Raw genomic sequence first — 19,395 nt, forward strand, 5'->3', positions numbered from 1 at the left:
TTGTCCACAGTAGTGATCTGCCACTACCCTGTGGGTTTTATGTTTAAATCCATTAAACATCTGAAAGTGATTCAGATGTAATTAACATGGGAGAAGGACCTTAATAGAATAGAAACTAGATGTTGTTAACTTTATTATTGCCTATGTTAATATAATAAAACCTCAGCTTGTGCTTTTTTTGGTAGAAAATTACCTGATATAATTGAACTAATTAAAAAATATTAATTTCCAGGGATGTTCTGATTTCCATAATATTGAGACCAACTGGCTGTGGGCATCATTTTGTCATCAACTGCCTCAGAATTGTACATCTCCTTTTTCTGTTTCCTCAGTACCCAGCACTATGTCTGACACATAGAGGGTACTCAATAAAAATTAATGAAGGAGAGTTACTATCAAGCAAAATGTCACTGAGTAACTATGAGATTCTGAATCATCAAGAAGTATTCACTTTTGTTCTACATGCTGCATTTCCTAAGGCAGGAGAGGGGACCAAAATCCCTTACATGTTTGTTTGGAATTAACGTTGCTAAAGGTTTCTTATAGAAATAGATAAATTAATAATTGGCTCTAAGCTGTCTTCTTGAAGATTCCAGTTAGGAGAAGTGTTCATCCTCATTCAGTGTTTCCTTTTGTCTGAACATTGGCTGTGCTGACTTGGATGCTTGCCCTCATTGTTACGTGTGGAGCAGATGATTGACAGAATATGTGTGAAAGTGCAAGATCATCTCAACTCTTTACGAAACTGTGGGGGAGGTGCTGTCCAGGAAGATCTGAAATCAGCAGAGAGGCTCATGCGTGATGCTAAGAACTCTAAAACGGTGAGTTTCACTTCCAGCTACGTGAGTCCCGTGGAATAAAAAGACTTTGTAAACTTCAGTTTTAGAAACTCGTTCTAACTAAATTTACTTTTCTACCCAATTTCAAGGTTACTAACAAGTGGCAAGGTGAACTGAGTTAGTCTTTGCCTCCTTTCTGTACCCGTGCTAATTACCAATAATCAAAATACAGTTGTCCCTCAGAATCTGCGGGGGGATTGGTTCCAGGACCCCCTGCAGATACCAAAATCTGTGGATGCTCAAATCCCTTATATATAAAATGGCGTAGCACAGGTGGGCCTCCTTATCCACGGGTTCTGCAGCCTCGGATACAGCCAGCCGGCTGTATAGAATTAAAAGCAGAGGTTCAGTGTGATTTACAAAGGGTATAATCAGGTTCTAGGTAACTGGGAGGTAGTTGTAGTTTCAGTGAGTAGCAACTCATTGCACATGATTCTACTGCCAAACTGATAGCACGAAACTCTCCTCTGTCACCTCTAAAAGGAAGCTTCTTTCAACTTAGACTGTGGTCCCCAAAGTGTGATTTCATAGAGAAAGGACTAACTGGGAGTCAGAAAACCTGAGATCTGGTCCAGGCTCTGCTATTAGAATCACACAGTCATTGAATTTTATAAGTAGGAGGAACCTCGTGGGTTAGTCAAATACTCTCACATCCGAGATGAAGACATTAAGCCACAAACAGGTAAGGTACTGTTCCTCTGGTTTCAAAGCTGGACCTCAGTTTTTTAATTGGTATAAAGGGCCTTTCATCAAGACGATCTTTGTTTATCGCTAGTATTTCTCCACCCTGTTTTATGAACTCTGCAGTGACTTTGGTGCTTATTTAAATATTTATTATGGAGAGGTTACTTTTATTTTTCTTACAGTTGTTACCAAATTTATACCACGTTGGTGGTGCATCTTGGGCGGGAGCCAGTGGCTTGTTATCCAGTCCAATTCAGGAGACCCTGGAATCAATGGCCGGAGAAGTTACGAGAGTTGTAGATGAACAACTCAAGGTTTGTGGTCTCTGTTATTTTGGAAAATGAAATTGTTATGACTTAACTATGTATGATAGCATTTCATACCATGCTATCCTATGTTTTATAGGCGCGTGTGTGTGCGCATGTGTGCATGTGTAGTAAAAATTGAATACCGTGCCTTTCCCAGCTTCATTTATAATTTTTGGAATAACTTTTTGCATAATAAGATCAAGTAAAACCTATCAAATTCAATTTTGTTTCTGATGGTAAATCTCTAACCGTATTTAACGTATGACAGGTTGCCACTGATAAGGGAAAGATTGATTTTTGCTTAGAAAGAGAAGTCTGCTTCGCGAAAAAATATCTCCTGTTATTACATTCGATTTAGAGAATGGGAGAGATGACAGGAGCTGTGTGCTTAGTGCCAAGCTGCTGCGTATATGGAGAGTTTGCCACTAGGTAAGGAGCTGGTTGAAAGATTAAAAAGGGATTTAGAATGAAGTTACAAGGCACCCAAAGTAGCGGAGACTTGTCTATAGGCTCATAGGTTGAAAAAAAAAAAGTCTTTGAAATTTAAGTGACGAGAGTAACCTAAGACCAACTTTTTCCTAAGGTAACTTCAAAAAACAGCTACAGCAGAAGACATTTCACTTTCCGAAAGTTTTTATCATTTTCAATCTGTCTGTTCAAGGATGTCTTAAAAAGACCTTGTCTAAATTTCTATATTTATTTGGTTCATTTTCTTCTGAGAACACAATTGCTGTAGCTCAGAGGGATTTGATGAGCAACTCAATCATAACTTTGCAACATGCTAATTATTCTGTTTGTAAATTTAATTAATGTGGGAGAGAACGTTGTGGATTATTTAGGAGTTTAAGCCCCTTTCTTCCTGTACGTACAATACAGAGAGACTCTTGTGTATCATTTTTATTTTACTTAACTGTGGTTATTTTGAGTACATTCTGAGCAAAGACAAAGGGGTAGAAAAAGGATTGGTTGGTTGGTACAGAGTTCTGCCAGATCAGTTGTTACCTAACAGCACTTGTTTTATCCTCCATGAAGGATCAAATATGTAAAAAGGATACTTTCTTACACATTTAAAATAAAGTCATCTTTGTTGCTTATTTACTTCTGACTGTAAAAATGAAACTACTCTTTGTGAAACATTTGAATAGTAAAAATCACTTGAAATCCCGGGGACAGCATCATTCTTAATATTTTAGTGAATTTCCAAACATTCTCTGTCTACACACACAATTTTATGTATGTGATCATACTATACGTACTTTTTTATATTTGGTACAATATCGTGAATACAATTCTAGATCAGTGAGTACTCATCATCATTTTAGTGGCTACATGGTATTTCATTGTATAGATGTACCAGTGTACTGGGGAAGCTCAGTCCTCCTCTGTGTCTCTCCTTTACTTTCACACAGAACTCCTCAGTTTTGACACTTCTGGTCACCAGATGTGACGGGTTCCCCCCCCCCCACCCCCTCAGCTGGGTGTCCTACTATTTAACTCAATTCAGACACTATCTACCTGGAGATAGCATTAGATCCCACAGTTTAAGGGCTCAGTCCCACAAGACTGCCCCCGCCCCACTTCAGATACCAACTGGGAGTCCAGTTTGTACCTGAGCTCCTGACCAATTGGCAATAAATCCGAGGTTCTTATAACCCCTCCTCCAGTTCAGTTGACTTGCCAGAGTGGCTCCCAGAACTCAGGGAAACACTTATGTTTACCAGTTTATTAAAGGATATGATAAAAGATATAGATGAACAGCCAGATGGAAGAAATGTACAGGGCAAGGTATGTGGGAAGGGTTTCAGGGCTTCCATGCTCTCTTGGAGCACGCCACTCTCCCGGCCCCTCCACGTGCTCACCAGCCCTCTGAACCCGTACTTTTGGGGTTTTGATGGAGGCTTTGCCATGTAGGCATGGCCAGTCATTAAACCCATTTTTAGCCCTCCTTAGGAGGCGGGCGTGGAGCTGAAAATTCCAAGCTTCTAATCATGTCTTGGTCTTTCCAGTGACCAGCCCTCATGCAGGAGCCATCCAAGAGCCCACCCAATAAAGCAAAAGACACCCCATCACCCAGGAAATTACAAGGGTTTCAGGAGCCCTGTGTCAGGAACCAGGATCAAGGATCAAATGTTAGAACAAAAGATGCTCCTAGTGTTCTTATCACTTAGGAAATTACAAGGGTTTCAGGAGCTCTGTGCCAGGAACTGGGGGCAGAGACCAATATACATTTTCTATTATCTCACAGCCAGCATAATTTATTTTCTAATTTCTGATGAATCCTATTAGAGTCAATGCCTGTAGTTGATCCATTCCGAGGTCAAATGGTACGCACATTTTATACGTTCATATGTATTCACAAACTGTTTTCCGGTAGTGTACCCAATTGCTTGTTTTGTCACACCCTCACCAATACTAAGCATGTTAACCTTTTAATATTTGTCAGTGTAACAGGTTAAAAAAAATCTCATTTTGTCTTTTGGATTTCTTTAATAACCAGTGATGCATCAAGTAATTTTATTATCCATTTGTATTTCTTCTTTTGTAAATTACATATTTGTATCTATTGCTTAACTTTTTCCTTTAAAGTTTTTATAAGAATTCCTTATATACTAAGAATGGGCTGTCATTTAAATCAGCACGAAACATTGCAACTGGAACTTTCCTGTCAAACGGCTTCCTACGGGCACTTGTTTCAACTGGTCTAAACCACAAGTTATCCCTTGAAATTTTGGTCCGTTTCCTCCCCAGCACACCAGATGGTTGGAATTGACTTTTGCCAGTCATTCTTGGGAGGGAGTAGAAGGCAGAGGTCTAAAGTAAAAGGCATTTGAATTTTTAAAAGCCTGAAATAATAACAATATATTTAGGACCAAAAATATTTTTCTGTAAATAGACATTCCCCGAATTTTTTTTTTAACTTTTTAAAAAATTTATTTATTTATTTATTTATTTATGGCTGTGTTGGGTCTTCGTTTCTGTGCGAGGGCTTTCTCTAGTTGGGGGAAGCGGGGGCCACTCTTCATCGCGGTGCGTGGGCCTCTCATTATCGCGGCCTCTCCCGTTGCGGAGCACAGGCTCCAGACGCGCAGGCTCAGTAATTGTGGCTCATGGGCCTAGTTGCTCCGCGGCATGTGGGATCTTCCCAGACCAGGGCTCAAACCCGTGTCCCCTGCATTGGCAGGCAGACTCTCAACCACTGCGCCACCAGGGAAGCCCATCCCTGAATTTTTTGAGGCTGACCTTTCTGGCCCCTTGTCAGTGTCACCAGTGTTCTCCGTTCATTACAGCTTCCTTATTTGCAAGTGTCATCGCCTGCTTTTCTCTCATTCTATCTCTGAGGTCCCCGGCTCCCAAATGCCCTGAGTTTTTCTATTCCCCACTCCCTTGTTTTCTTTACTCTCAATCCTTTTGAGTTGCAAGTTCTCTTCCCTTCTCTTCCCTTCAGGGACTTGTGGCATGAATCAAAGCACATCCTCAACCACAACTTCTTAATTAAATGTTACTTATTAATTTCTCTTTCACTGAGTTCACAGTTTTTGATACTTTCAACAGACTATAGGCAGTTACTTCCTTTCTTTTTCCTTCCAGTTGACCTGACAAGTGGACATCATTTTATGATTAAAAAAAAAAAATCCCCATTTATCTATTTATATAGCTTTCCAGCACCTTGATTTTCTTAAAATTATGTAGGAAAAAAATGTATTTTTACCACAATCAATATTCAGTTTCTTAAACAACTGTGTCCTTATTTATTTCACTAGTAGTATTATATTTTGTTTGGTTAAAAAAGAGTCCTTTCTCTATTTCTGAAATTCTCTAAGATTAACATGTTATACTAGCAAAAGCTAAAGTGAATGTATTATTTTGTAAAAATATGTTTTTATTGTAGTGAATTTAAAAAAATGGGACTAGCAAGGCTGGATTTGTGACCTGGGTTTGCTACGAGCTGTTTGCTCCAAGCAAGTCACCTAATTTGTTGGGACTGAGCCTCCTTGCGCAAGATTGTCTTTGTCTCGAGGTAATTAGGGAGATTTTATCCTTAATATTTACTCATCCTGTATCATGGTCAGTAGTACACATTTTGAATTCTGGATAAGAATAAGTTCAAACAGCTCTTTGAGTCATCTGTCAAAAAAAATACTAGTTCAGAAAAGCCAAAGAAATGGCCGGAAGAGCCAGCCTTCTTAGCAAACTTCCTGGAGGAGAAGAAAGCAGTAAGTGTGGAGAAAGTCCTTCTTTGAAACGAGGTGATATTTTCTCTGGACTGGCCTGTTTTAGGTGTTTTTAAATGACACCTCACCTCCTGTTTTCCCTGTTTTTGATCCTAACATTTACTCCTGGGGTAATCGTAGATGAATAAGTGGGATTTGAATGTTTTAACATAAGGGAACTTTCATTTTCCCCTTCTGGACTTAAATTTTAGAATGCTTGTTTTGGCCTTGAAAATGCTTCATTTCCCTCAGGGCTTCAACTGTGAAATACTTCACTGGTAAATATCAGGTTTACCAAGGAAATGAGGCCTGAGGGGTGTAGGTGGCATTTTGGCAAGTACTAACTCAGTTTGCTGGGAGAGTTCTCTGAGTTTTCTTATTTTCCTACATTTTATATAATATTTTCCAAAGCAAAAGAAAGAGAAATTTCAGAGCAATTCAGTGTGGAAGTTGTATTTGCTTGTAATGAATTACAGCTAGTCATTTGCTCACTGCAAGAATATGTGAGCATAGCTGCCATGTTAAGGATATTAACTCAATTTATTTTACAAATATTGTACAGGGTTTTTTAAGTACCATTAGTTATTTTTACAGTTAAGAAATATAGATTCTCCTAACTATCATTTGGAAGATACATGCAAAATGAAATCTGATTATCACATTTCAAATACAGGGCCTGGTCATTCAAGTTGTCTCAAGGTAGGACACATAGACTCACAAAGTGGAGAATATGTAAGAAAAATTAAGAAACATGGATAGAGTGAGAAAATTTAACATAAGCCAAATTAGATTTCCAGAAGGAAAGAGAAGATAAATAGGAGAAGGTAGCAATTGAGGGGATGGTGGCTGAGAATTTCAGGGATTGATGAAAGGCTAGAATCTTCAGATGCAGGAAGTCCAGCGAAACCCAGGCAGGAACGATAGAAGCAAATCCATGTCTCGAATCATCGTAATGAAAAGTGGAAAACACTGAAGACAAAGAGAAGATCTTAAAAGGAGCCAGAGGGAAGGAAAAGCCATATTACTTTAAAAAGATCAAACTGAAGACTGACAGGACAGCTCATTTCTTGACAGGAAGCTAAAAAGACAAATAATATCTTCATGCTTCTGAGAGAACAAATCAAGAATTATATACTCAATAAACCTACTATTAAGAATGAGGATGAAATGAAAACATTTCATCCAAACAAAATCCAAGATAGTTTACTGCCAGTAGACCACACTAAATAAACATCTAAAGGATATGCTTTAGGACAAAGGAAACATTATCAAAGAAAGAGGGTCTGAGCTGCAGGAAAGAATAGTGAGCAGGGAAAATGCCAAATGTGAAACATCAACTGTATGAGACAACAACATTGATGTCTAATTTTTGCTGTCAAATTAAGAATAAATGCAAGTAAAATACTAGAAGTGAGCATCTAAGTCAGTTAGGAGTGAGTAAAAGAAGTCTAACATCCTAGTTTTATTCTGGAAAAGATTTAAGGAATCAACATTAGATCTGGGTTGTCCATTATCTTGTCCATTAGCCACATATGGTCATTTAAATGTAAATTAATTAAAATTCAATGAAATTTAAAATTCAGTTTCTCAGTTGCACTAGCCACATTTAAAGGGCTCAATAGCCACCTGTGGCTAGTGGCTCCCATATTGCACAGCACACGTATTCCCATCATCTCAGAAAGTTCTATTGGACAGTGCTGCTTTAGACATGAAGTAAAGTATGCAGGTTAAAATTTCTAGTGTAACCACCAAAACAGAGGCAGTATACCAGGGGTCATACTGCATACCAAGAGGAGCATTAGGAAATGTTTGGGATTATTTTGGGTTGGCGTGGGCAGTTGATAATGATCCTAAACATCCTGTAATACAAGGTTCAGTTCCACACCAGAAGGAATGCTGTCACTCAAAATCTAGTGATGCAGTAGAAAAGGCATCACTAGGACTTTCCCGGTGGTCCAGTGGTTAAGACTCCATGCTTCCACTGCAGGCGGCATGGGTTCGATCCCTGGTCAGGGAACTAAGGTCCCGCCTGCTGCACAGTGTGGCCAAAAAAAAAAAAAAGGCATTACTAGAGATAAAATAGATCAGTGAATAATGACAAATGATCCAATTTGCCAGAGATAATTTCAACTGTGTATGTATTTAATTATATGGCTTTATATGTATGAGTAAGTAGACAAAATTACAAAGAAAAATTGATAACATTTACTATTATGGTAGAGATCTTTCAAAATGACTGCCAGTGACTGATAGATCAAGTAAATAAAGTAATGATAAAGAATATTTGAAAAAATTCTTTATAATGATAAAGAATATTTGAACAATAGAATTCTCAATTATGACCTAGTGGACCTATGTGATCAGTGCACCAATAATAGGAGACTATCAGTTCTTTGCAAGGATACGTGAAATATTTGACATGAGGTCTATAAGAACATCTCAACAATTTTCAAAGGCGGTATTCTCTGGTTTCATTTAAAATAAATTAGAAATTAATAACAATTTAAAAAAGGGAAAAACCTCACATGTTTATACATTTAAAAATTACTTGTAACCCAAGGGTCAAAGGGGAGGGCATAATTTGAATTAGAGAATATTTATAATTAAACAATAAAGTAGTTAGTGATCAGAACCTGTGAGATGCCGCTAAACCAGTACTTAGAGTGAAGTATATGGCTTCATAAGCCCAGACACTTATGAGGAAGAACAAGAAGGTTGGTAGTCTTGCCCTACCACCTATTAGGACTTATCATAATTAGGACAGTATGCAGAGGTAGACAGAGAGATCCCAGAAATGGACCCATACATCTATGCAAATTTTCATAATGCTACCTTCAGTGAGTTACCATTGATCAATAGAAAAATGATGGACTATTCAGAACCCACATTCAGTAAGTTCCTGGGCTTATAATACTTTTTATATGTTTCTTAGAGATTGTTCCAAGAAGTGTGCTAGGCCCTGGGGAGAGAGGGTAGGGCTTCACCGTTGCTCTCAGGTACAAGTTGTGTATCTGGAGTCTGGTGCCTCTAGCTCTCCATGAACTTCCAAAGTTATGTGTAAAATCTCATACCAATTTTTCTGGATGAGTGTGCATCGATTCTCAAAGGCGTCCTTGGATCCCCAGATTACTGCATTCTTGACCGTTTTCTAACACATTTGATTACTGAGGTCCCCACTGGATGCTATGAGATCATCAAACGCAGTTTGGAGTGTGAAGGGCGCGGAAGGAACAAGAGTAAGAACATATCCTCCAGGAGGTGGTGCTTGAGCTGAGCTGAGTAGGGAGGAGTACAGATGATTTATTCCGGCTACAGAGGGGAACAGGATTCTAGGCTAAGAGAACAGTTGTAGAAAGCATGGAGACAGGGCCTGGATCATGTGGGGAACTGCGCTATAACTGGATATGAATAGTTAGAAGGGGAATATAGAGATATGACAGAAAATGAGGCTAGAAAATGGAGCATTTACCAGATATTTCAGGGATTTCTATTCTGTGCTAATGAGTAATATTTTTGGCACATTTCCACTTTTGAAAAAATGTCTAGGAGTAAATTTAACATGTTTTAGAGATAGATGTGGTGGAAGGAGTTGAGGTAGGTGGAGTGTAAGGAGAGTTGCAAATTTCTGCCCTAGTTTGGCACCGTACCTCACAATAAAAACTTTGCAAGAATGGTTGATTTTGCTGTTGCAGTTACTGTTCAGGTGGGGTTAACGGGAGGCCAAACATGTTGTAGTTGACGTTGCCATGGTAGAATATCCAGGTGGAAATTCCTAATAGGCTGTATTATATATGCATTGGATGTTTTGGGTAGGTGGCTATAGGTAAACATTTAGTTGAGAACCATTGGAATATAGGTAGTAATTTGAAGCCATGGGAAGGATGGATGTTGAAGAATATGGTTTGGTGTGCAGAGGGCCATGGGACTTGGAAGGAGATGCTGTTTAAGGACCTGAGCTGGGGGCTAGACACAAAGAAGTGGTCAGGGGCTGCATTACAAATTTATCCTGTGGTCCTTTCTCCCCTTTTTACCAGCCCTGTCACCAGAAAATCCACCATGGTGGCATTAGGTACCAGCATTAGGGGATGAAAATTGTAGGTAATGAAGAGAGCCGAAAGGGACACACCTTTGGGCAATGGGCAGAGCATTGGAAAAGGGCGGCTGGAGTACGAAACAAGAGTAGAAGACGAAACACCTGAGTCCCCTTCTCACTTATTCCAGTAACCAGCTGAGTGACCTTGAGGAAGTCCGTTATCTCCTCCGAGTCTCCATTTTCTCATCTATAAAATGGGTTTGCTAAAATCTACCTCTACTCACTGGGTTGTTATGTGGATCAAAGGAAATCATGGATGAAATCACTTTGTAGAGTATAAAGTGTCGGGCTAGAGGTGGTGGTAGGGGACTAACTGCAAAATATCTGTCGAATTGGATGCCCAGGGCAGGATGAAATTCCTTTTTATAGGGTCAAAAATCATGCAGTAGTCGATTTGTAGAGCAGAAAGAGACCTTAGAAATAATTTTATAGGTCAGAAAGCAGAGATCTGCAAGGGTTCTTCACTTAATGCTGCACACTTAACATTCCACAGAAATTTCACGTCGGGGTCTACATCGGAAGCCAGGCTTCCCTCCTTAGGTCTGGAGTTCATTCCAACTGAATTAGCACTGTCATGCAGGGGACCTTTCAGAAAGTCACGCTACACTGATGAACGTGACAGAATTCAAACAGCGTATTGATACCTGAGGTCGTTCTTAGCAGGAGTGCTGGACTCTGCTACTCCATCTGGAACAGAATGTGTTTATTTTAATGCCAAAGAGGACAATGATATGTCTTAAACTGCCTCATTTGGCATTGCTTGTAGCTCTCTTGGAATAATGTACTAAATGAGTGATTCGTCAGAGTTCTCACAGGGACAGAGCACTGTCAGAATACGAGTGGCTTTTGGAAACTTCTCAAGTGGCTGCCTCCGCCACTCCTCTCCTGCTTTTCACAAGATCTTTATAAACATCCTGCCGCTCTGCTGCTCATCCTACAGCGTGATGAGAGATTGTACTGTTGGCATCATGCTTTGCATGTGAATATATGAGCAGAGAGATTAGTCTTTCCATAATAATGCTCCACTAGTCCCCTTCATACTGCAATAGTAATGGGATCAAGCTTGGCTTTCTTTTTTTTTTTTTAACATCCTTATTGGAGTATAATTGCTTTACAATGATGTGTTAGTTTCTGTTTTATAACAAAGTGAATCAGTTATACATATACATATGTTCCCATATCTCTTCCCTCTTGCGTCTCCCTCCCTCCCACCCTCCCTATCCCACCCCTCTAGGTGGTCACAAAGCACCGAGCTGATCTCCCTGTGCTATGCGGCTGCTTCCCACTAGCTATCTATTTTACGTTTGGTAGTGTATATATGTCCATGCAACTCTCTCAGTTTGTCACAGCTTACCCTTCCCCCTCCCCATATCCTCAAGTCCATTCTCTAGTAGGTCTATGTCTTTATTCCCGTCTTGCCCCTAGGTTCTTCATGACTTTTTTTTTTCTTCTTAGATTCCATATATATGTGTTAGCATACTATATTTGTTTTTCTCTTTCTGACTTACTTCACTCTCTATGACAGACTCTAGGTCCATCCACCTCACTACAAATAACTCAATTTCATTTCTTTTTATGGCTGAGTAATATTCCATTGTATATATGTGCCACATCTTTTTTATCCATTCATCTGATGATGGACACTTAGGTTGCTTCCATGTCCTGGCTATTGTAAATAGAGCTGCAATGAACACTTTGGTACATGACTCTTTTTGAATTATGGTTTTCTCAGGGTATATGCTGGGATCTTATCATGAAGATTAGCATCTTTGAAAACAAATTAATAACATTATCTGTGATATACTGAAATTTTATTGTATGCTAGACACGATACTGAACACTTTACACATGTAATATCATTTAATCTTCAGTAATCCTATGAGACAAGAACTTTTTTATTTGCCATTTTATAGATGAGGAAAGTAAAATTGAGAGATGAGTAACTTAGCCCAGTGTCACTCAGCTGGGATTCATATTTAGGTCTGATGCTAACTTGGGCGCCCTTTCCACACTTACCAGCCGTGCCATCCATCTCAGGCAAATCGTTTAACTTCCCTTAGCTCACATTCTTCAACTATAAAATGGTGATCACACGAATAGCTTCTGTACCCGTCTTCACAGATGTTGGAAGGATAAAATGGACGAAACATTTTTAAAATTCTGAAGTGCTATATAAGTAGGTTTTGACTGTTATTTAATGTTTATAAAGTACTCTGTTAATATTTTTGTCTGTTATTCATGTTTTTTTATTGTTCTGATAACAATTATAATTTTGCTTAACACTAAAGCTTTTCTTTTAAAAGGGGAAAACTAGCAGTTGTTATATAGTGGTTTGCTACGACTGCTCTTTTGATGGAGCTATTGAATGCTTCACCCTGATTTGAGGTTTCTGTGATTTGTGAAATTGCACAAGAGTTCTAACTTGACGTATGTTCTAGGGACATCTGTAACTTTATTTGCTATTACCCAGGAGAACAGTCTGGTGTGGTAAATTGGTGTATATGTGTCTTTCTAAATCTTATCATGAATGCCTCTGTGTTAAGTACAGCTAGCACACCATCATGCTTCAGATGCCAGGGTGAAGCCTGCGTGGATCTGCCAGGTGTCTGATTTAAAGTGATCACCCGAGATCAGTGATCACCCAGCAGTCACAAGTCGCCCCAGGGCAGCTCCGAATCCCTAGTCGCACCTGGGACTCTGTCGTGTCCCTGTTCTCCGAGAGCTTGGCGTCATATATAACCACCTTTCAGTTTTATGGCGGGCGCCTCCGGGGCTGTGTCATCATCTCTCTCTCTCCACTTGTGCTGCATTGCAGGCGTTGCTTGAGTCCATGGTTGATGCTGCCGAGAATCTTTGCCCCAATGTGATGAAAAAAGCCCACATTCGGCAGGACTTGATTCATGCCAGCACTGAAAAGATCTCCATCCCACGTACCTTTGTTAAAAATGTCCTGTTGGAGCAGTCTGGAATTGATATCCTTAATAAAATTAGGTAGGTTTATAATGTTAATAAACCGAGGAGCTGCAGTGTCTGTGAATGCAGTTGAGGCAGCTGTGAAGAGCGTTATCGTTGGCTTTATTTGTACAGAATGTGTTTAGACATGTCTAAGAGGCAGCGACTATATACAGATATAGCTGTGCATAAATGCATAGGTTTAATACATTTCCAAAATCAGATGACCCCAGATATGCCTGCATTACTGAGGAACAGTTACCTGCTCTTTTTAAGAGTTTTCTTTTTTTTAAGAGGGGGGTACATGTTTGTAAGCCCCTCTTTTTCTCTGCTTCTGAAGCTTATCTTTCACCTTTATAAATCACTAACTTTTGAAGAGTGAGGTCAGTTCGCTTTCTACCGCCAGACTATTCGGAGCCAATGCACAGCCTATAAATAGGCAAAGAGGCCCACTAGGACTTCACCATATTTTCCTTTGGGTTCTTTGATGGGTCTGTGAGACTCTGTATGTGCTAATGGTGCTCTGGAGTGTTTACATAGATTTCTGCTTGATAAAGTTTGAAAATTATGCCTAGGTATAAATATTTAGAAGGTGTGGTCACCAACAAACTTTCCTGGATTTTTACGTAGAAACTCTGGGATGATCACCAGTATTACATTATAGCTCAGCTAATTCTCATTATGTTTTCTAGTTGGAGAGTCAGGTGACTAAAAACCAAATTCAGAAGCGTTTAAAATTTCCCATTTTAACCATGTCCAAATCTTGATAAGAATAATTAGGAGTAGCAAAAATAACAGCTCCTATCTGGAGAGTTGAGAGAGGTACTGACACATCATGATGTAGCTTGATGACAGCCTGCAAGAAAAATAAGAGTTAAAAACAAAATATGCAAAAAAAATTATGTCATCACAATGTAGATATCAAAGGCTGATAACCTTAAAGCTAGACTATAGAACTTTGAGGGTTTAGGAATTCTGTAGTAACTAGACAGTTTCAGGTCTAAGATACAGCTGTAGTGTGTGTGTGTGTGTGTGTGTGTGTGTGTGTGTGTCTTTTAAACAAAGATCCTAATGCCTATTCAACTGAATTGCAAGGCAACTGGAAGGACTTGAGAAATTAAGAAAAGACTTTCAGAGGGTTTTTAGGACCCCACAGATTGTGATTTTATGAACTCTAGCCCAGGTATGCTTACATATTTCTGTAACCTGTAGTTTCAGAATTTCTATTGAAGTCCCTTAAGTATTAAGGAGAAAAAAAATGTATTGACCACCATTTTTCATAATAGTGGATTGAACCACCAGTAGATCATATTCTGCCTTTCCTGGAGTACCAGATTCTGTCAAATATGTTCATTTCCCTTGAAAATGGGCAAATTCTAAAAGTTGAATAGCAGTATAAAACTCCTCACTTAAATAAATCAGTTATATGTCCACTAACTCCTTACTTGGCTTCTTATAATGCATTATACTGAGCACTGATAGAATGAAAATAGGCACATGCAAGCTAAATTGAATCTTTTCCTTTAAAAGTTTTGCAAACTGGAAGTTCAGTCAGGAAGGAAGTAGAGCGTCCGGTAGCAAAATGATAGAATGGTCCTGAAACATTAAAAAATAATTGCTTTTTTAAAAAAATTTTATTTTATATTGGAGCATAGTTGATTAACAATGTTATGTTAGTTTCAGGTGCACAGCAAAATGATTCAGTTATACCTATACATGTATCTATTGTTTTCTTTTTAAGAACCTTTTTTTGATGTTATAACTTGCAATAAACTTTCCCTTCCGACCTCAGAGGGGGGCGGGGTGGGGAAGAGAAACAAACTACTGACTCTGTAGTCTTAGAAGGAAGCAAAATTTCCAAACATGTCTGAAAGCATCAGGGGAAGTACTTGTTAACATTACATTCCCAGGCCTCTCTGGATGTTTGGGGTGGGACCTAGTTATCTGTATTTTTCATAAGCAACCCAGGTGAATCTTATCAGTGGACACCTCTGGGGAATAATATAGTATTAGATAAACCAAATAGCTAGTGACACCTTGTTTCAGAGACAGGAATTAAAGAAACATTCCTTTTTATGTAGCCCAGGAAAATTTTTAGTGTAGTCATCAAAGAGTTGGTGCTTCCCCTCTGCACTGCCATCAGAAATCTTCTGAGCAGAAACATTGCAATGCAAATTATTGCCTTTCAGTTAGAAAGATTTTTCCCTATTACACAAATATACTTTCAACTTTAGTTTTAGGAATAAATCATCTTATTTTGATACCTTCTTTCCCTGCTCGAAAATTTTTTAAATTATTGACTTCAGAAGTAGGCTGAAATTATGTGACGATGTTGGAACGTGGGTATGTATCTCTCCAGCACGTTTACCTTTCGATGTATTGTGCATTTATGCACATTTGTGCATGTGTGCATTTAGGTAGGGTTATTTAGACTGAAGACACACATGGAAGTTGAATTCTTGGGAATGCCAAATAGCTAAAATGCTAACTAAAATACCAGCCCTCTGATGGAAACCTTAGTGGCTGAGTCATTTATTAGTAAAAACTACAAGCTACTTCTTGTTGTCTGGGCATCTTTGTAAGGTTAGGTAAGAGGCACTAAAACTAACATTTTGATAACTTCTGTTCATAAAAGGCAAGAGAACAGTGAATTTGACTTGATGGCAACTCAAAGCAGAAGCAGTTCAATATGGTACCATTTGACTGGTAAAGAGTTTTGTAAAAGGCGGTGGATATGCATATGAAAGAAATAACCAAGATGTCACAACCAGACTAGATTTTCTTAATTTACTCCAGCCCAAGTTTGTTTTCATTTATGTCAATGGATGAATTGTTCCTCCCACATGGTACATATGGTTCCCATTAAGTTTGTCTTTATCCAGATGTTTTTCATTTCTACCGCTAAATCTTGAGTTTTGAAATTGCAGAGGCAGGTTGGAATTGGTGAAGAAAGTCTATTACCTGTGTGTTTATGGCAGTGTTTAAGGCTTATTTTTGGAAATCCTTAGCCCTGTTTGCACATTCTTATATGCCATTTTCAAAGACAGAAACTAAATCACAGTTGACCTTATCAACATAGTATCAAGGGTGGGTGATTTTTTTTCCCTCTTGCACAAATTAAAATGCCACTCTGTGCTTCTGATTTTCACACAGTGAAGTGAAGTTGACCGTGGCCTCCTTCCTATCTGATCGAATCGTGGATGAAATTCTGGATGCACTTTCACACTGCCATCACAAACTGGTAAGTGCTGTGGACATCTTGAACCCTTATCCTAACCCCTGGTCTGGTCTGCGGTAATGCAGGGCAGCCTCCGGCGTGGGGATGTGGTTGCTTTTCTACATTTTATTCCTTTGCAGCTTTATGGGCTAAAATCCTAGTTTTCCTCCTCCTTCTTCATTGCTTCCAGCTGTTCTAGAGCATGTTAGAATTTCTCCAGAGAGAATGGCAGGGCAAAGCAGAAGCGACAGTACTCAGAATTGTTGTTCATTTATAATGCGTACAGGTCAAAAATTTTGATAGGAGATGATGTTGGGACTAAGGTCTAAAATTGAGAATTTTTTTTAAGATTATAGTTGACCCTTGAACAACACCGGGGGCTTGGAGCAGGACCCTCCCTGCAGTTGAAAATCCACATATAACTTATAGTTGGCTCTCCACATCCGAGGATTCAGCCAACCCGGATCGTGTAGTACTGTAGTATTTACTACTAAAAAAAATTCTCGTGTAAGTGGGCCTGCACAGCTCAAACCCATGTAGTCCAAGGCTCACCTGTATTTAATGTATCTGTGCTCGTTTTGTTGTTCTCTGATATGATTATCTGATAACAGAGTATTCTTAAAAACATGACGGAAATGAAATGTTTGGAGTCCAAAGAGAGTGCAAGAGTAAAATGGACATATTCCAGCAATTGATAGCTGCCGAGTGTCTAACCAGGCCTTTTGGATATCACCAAGGTGAAAAACTAAAATTTTCTTCATCTAGAGACTGCTTCTACATCAAGGTAGAAACTAGGTAGAAATATTTCCAATATCAGTGCATATGAAAAATATATCAGAAACTTCACGAGGTCCTCTGAGGTGCAGATGAAGGTTTTATAAGTGGCTATATCTTGTGTCTCGAAAATATTTGTGATATGATGCGGTAGAAATCTCCCAAACAAGTTATGACAGTGTTTTCTCCAGAGAAGAATTGCAGGTTAACTATGTAGGCTGTAGATACCCTACAGTTTAATGGCATTGAGTTGTTGGGTGACGGTAGAGAACACCAAAGTCACAGGAGCAGCAACAGCTTCTTCTGCGAGGCAGACAAAATGAGTATTTTGAAAAATTCATTTGAGAAAAATATCTGACTCTTCTCTAAAATCTAAAAGATAAGCTGGATGTCTCTAGCTACTCCCAGTATTGCCTATGGACTGGAGCTGGCCCACTTGTCCATGACAAGGCAAGTTCAGAAACTAAGAGGAAGCGTGGAGAGACTTCTAGAGCAATTTGACATGGCAATAATGTCCAAACACATGTTATTTAAATTTTTTTAAAAATTTGTATTGTATTTTATCAATATACTGGTTTGTGGCAAATTGGAAATACAAAAAACTGGTTCCTCACCACAGAGATTTTAAGAAGCACTGGTTTGCAGTTCGTTGCACAATAAAGAGCTACAACCTTGTCAAGAGATCACAATTCAAACTTTTTTTTAAAAAAAGCAAAAACAAAATCAATAAAGCATCCTTTATAGAAAGTTTATTGATAACCTACAGCTCCAGGGACTGTCTCAAGATGCCTACTTGATGACACAGATACTAGATGTTGTATCAATATGGCTGCATGTGAGAACTACACTGACACTGAATATTTTCCCTTGTTTTGCATTTGTCCTTCTTTGAAGAATATGGTAACTCTAAGTACTGACATTTTCTTTTTACAATCGAAAAAGAATTGTGTGAATGCACTTTCGTTTTGAATTTCTTACTGCTGATTTGGATTGTAAGTTGAGAGCTTAACTGCTGTGTGAAAGAAATTGTACCTTCAAAGTGAAATACTGCTTTCAAAGACATTCCAGTAGCATTAATATTTTCTCCGACTTAAGTTTAGAAATATTCCCGAAGGTTCCATAGAATTGTCAACTGGTTCTCAACGTTTCAAAGTTCCTGGTGATGAATCAGCTCAGCACTAGAGCTTATTAATTTCAGCCCAGTTTATTTCATCTCTTACCATTTACTTTTTTTAGGTTTATCTAAAGTACAACACTGGTAATTAATAAGTTATGTAAAATATAATAATTATTACATGAAAACAATGAAAGCTAGCAATAATTAAACTTTTTATTAGCAATTTCCTTCCTTTTAGTCCTTTAAAAATAATGAAGGTTGGAATCATTTTATTTCCCCTCGTTAGATACTTTTGAGCACTAGATATAGAAAGAAATTCTTTCAGAGGAAATACGAAATAAAATTAACAAAAAAGAATACTTATTTTCTTTTGTACTAAGTGGTCTCCTCATTTACCCTGTGTCAGTTATTTTTCTGGTTTAAATTTCCCTTATATTTCCACCAGTAATGTTGGTGGCAATGACATCATGCTTCACTTACTTTTTTTTTTCCCAAGGGGGAGAAAACATTTTTATTGTTGAAAATTTCAAACACAGACAAGAACAGAGAAAGTATGACAGTGAGCCCTCCTTTGCCCACTATTCAGTTTTAACAATTATCCCAATATTTTGCTGATCTTTCTTTGCTTTTTCTACCTCTCTCTCTCCCCCCCCCGCCTTCTCTCTCTCACACCACACACACACACACACACACACACACAATTTTTTCTGGCCTATTTTAAAGCATCTCTCGTATACCATGCCATTTTGCTGTAAATACTTCAGAAGGCGTCTCTAACTGGCAGCATGATTTTTACATGATTGCCGAAACAGTCACACCTAACAAAATCAACAAAGATTCCTTATTACCAGTGAGAATCCACTTTCTATTCAGATTTCCCCAATTGACTCAGAGATGTCTTCTTACAGTTAAAATGTTGGAATCAGCATCCAGACCAGCCCCGAGTTGCTATGGTTGTGGGTCTAATCCAGCGACTTCAATCTGTCCTTCCCCTTTGACTTCTTTCCTTCCTAGTGTTTTTTTTTTCTTTTTTAATAGATCTTTATTGGAGTATAATTGCTTCACAGTACTGTGTTAGTTTCTGTTGTACACCAAAGTGAATCAGCCATATGCATACATATGTCCCCATATCTCCTCCCTCTTGAGCCTCCCTCCCTCCCTCCTATCCCACCCCTCTAGGTGGTCACAAAGCACCGAGCT

At 38.7% G+C, this 19,395-nt stretch overlaps 1 protein-coding gene across 10 annotated transcripts in view; it reads left to right on the top strand.

Annotated features, from left to right (window-relative positions):
* Positions 1-19,395, top strand: part of CARMIL1 (capping protein regulator and myosin 1 linker 1) — a 316,540-nt gene that overhangs the window by 237,641 nt on the left and 59,504 nt on the right. For 9 of the 10 annotated variants that reach the window (XM_036868161.1, XM_036868160.1, XM_036868158.1 and 6 more), the window contains 4 exons: positions 693-821; positions 1,706-1,837; positions 12,951-13,126; positions 16,241-16,328. In XM_036868161.1, coding sequence (XP_036724056.1) covers positions 693-821; positions 1,706-1,837; positions 12,951-13,126; positions 16,241-16,328 — 525 coding nt within the window. Of the gene's footprint in view, positions 1-689; positions 822-1,705; positions 1,838-12,950; positions 13,127-16,240; positions 16,329-19,395 lie in introns of all 10 variants that reach the window. The other variant, XM_036868162.1, reaches the window with a different exon arrangement.

The sequence above is a fragment of the Balaenoptera musculus genome, chromosome 11, assembly GCF_009873245.2.
Source record: "Balaenoptera musculus isolate JJ_BM4_2016_0621 chromosome 11, mBalMus1.pri.v3, whole genome shotgun sequence".
Classification (NCBI taxonomy): Eukaryota; Metazoa; Chordata; class Mammalia; order Artiodactyla; family Balaenopteridae; genus Balaenoptera; species Balaenoptera musculus.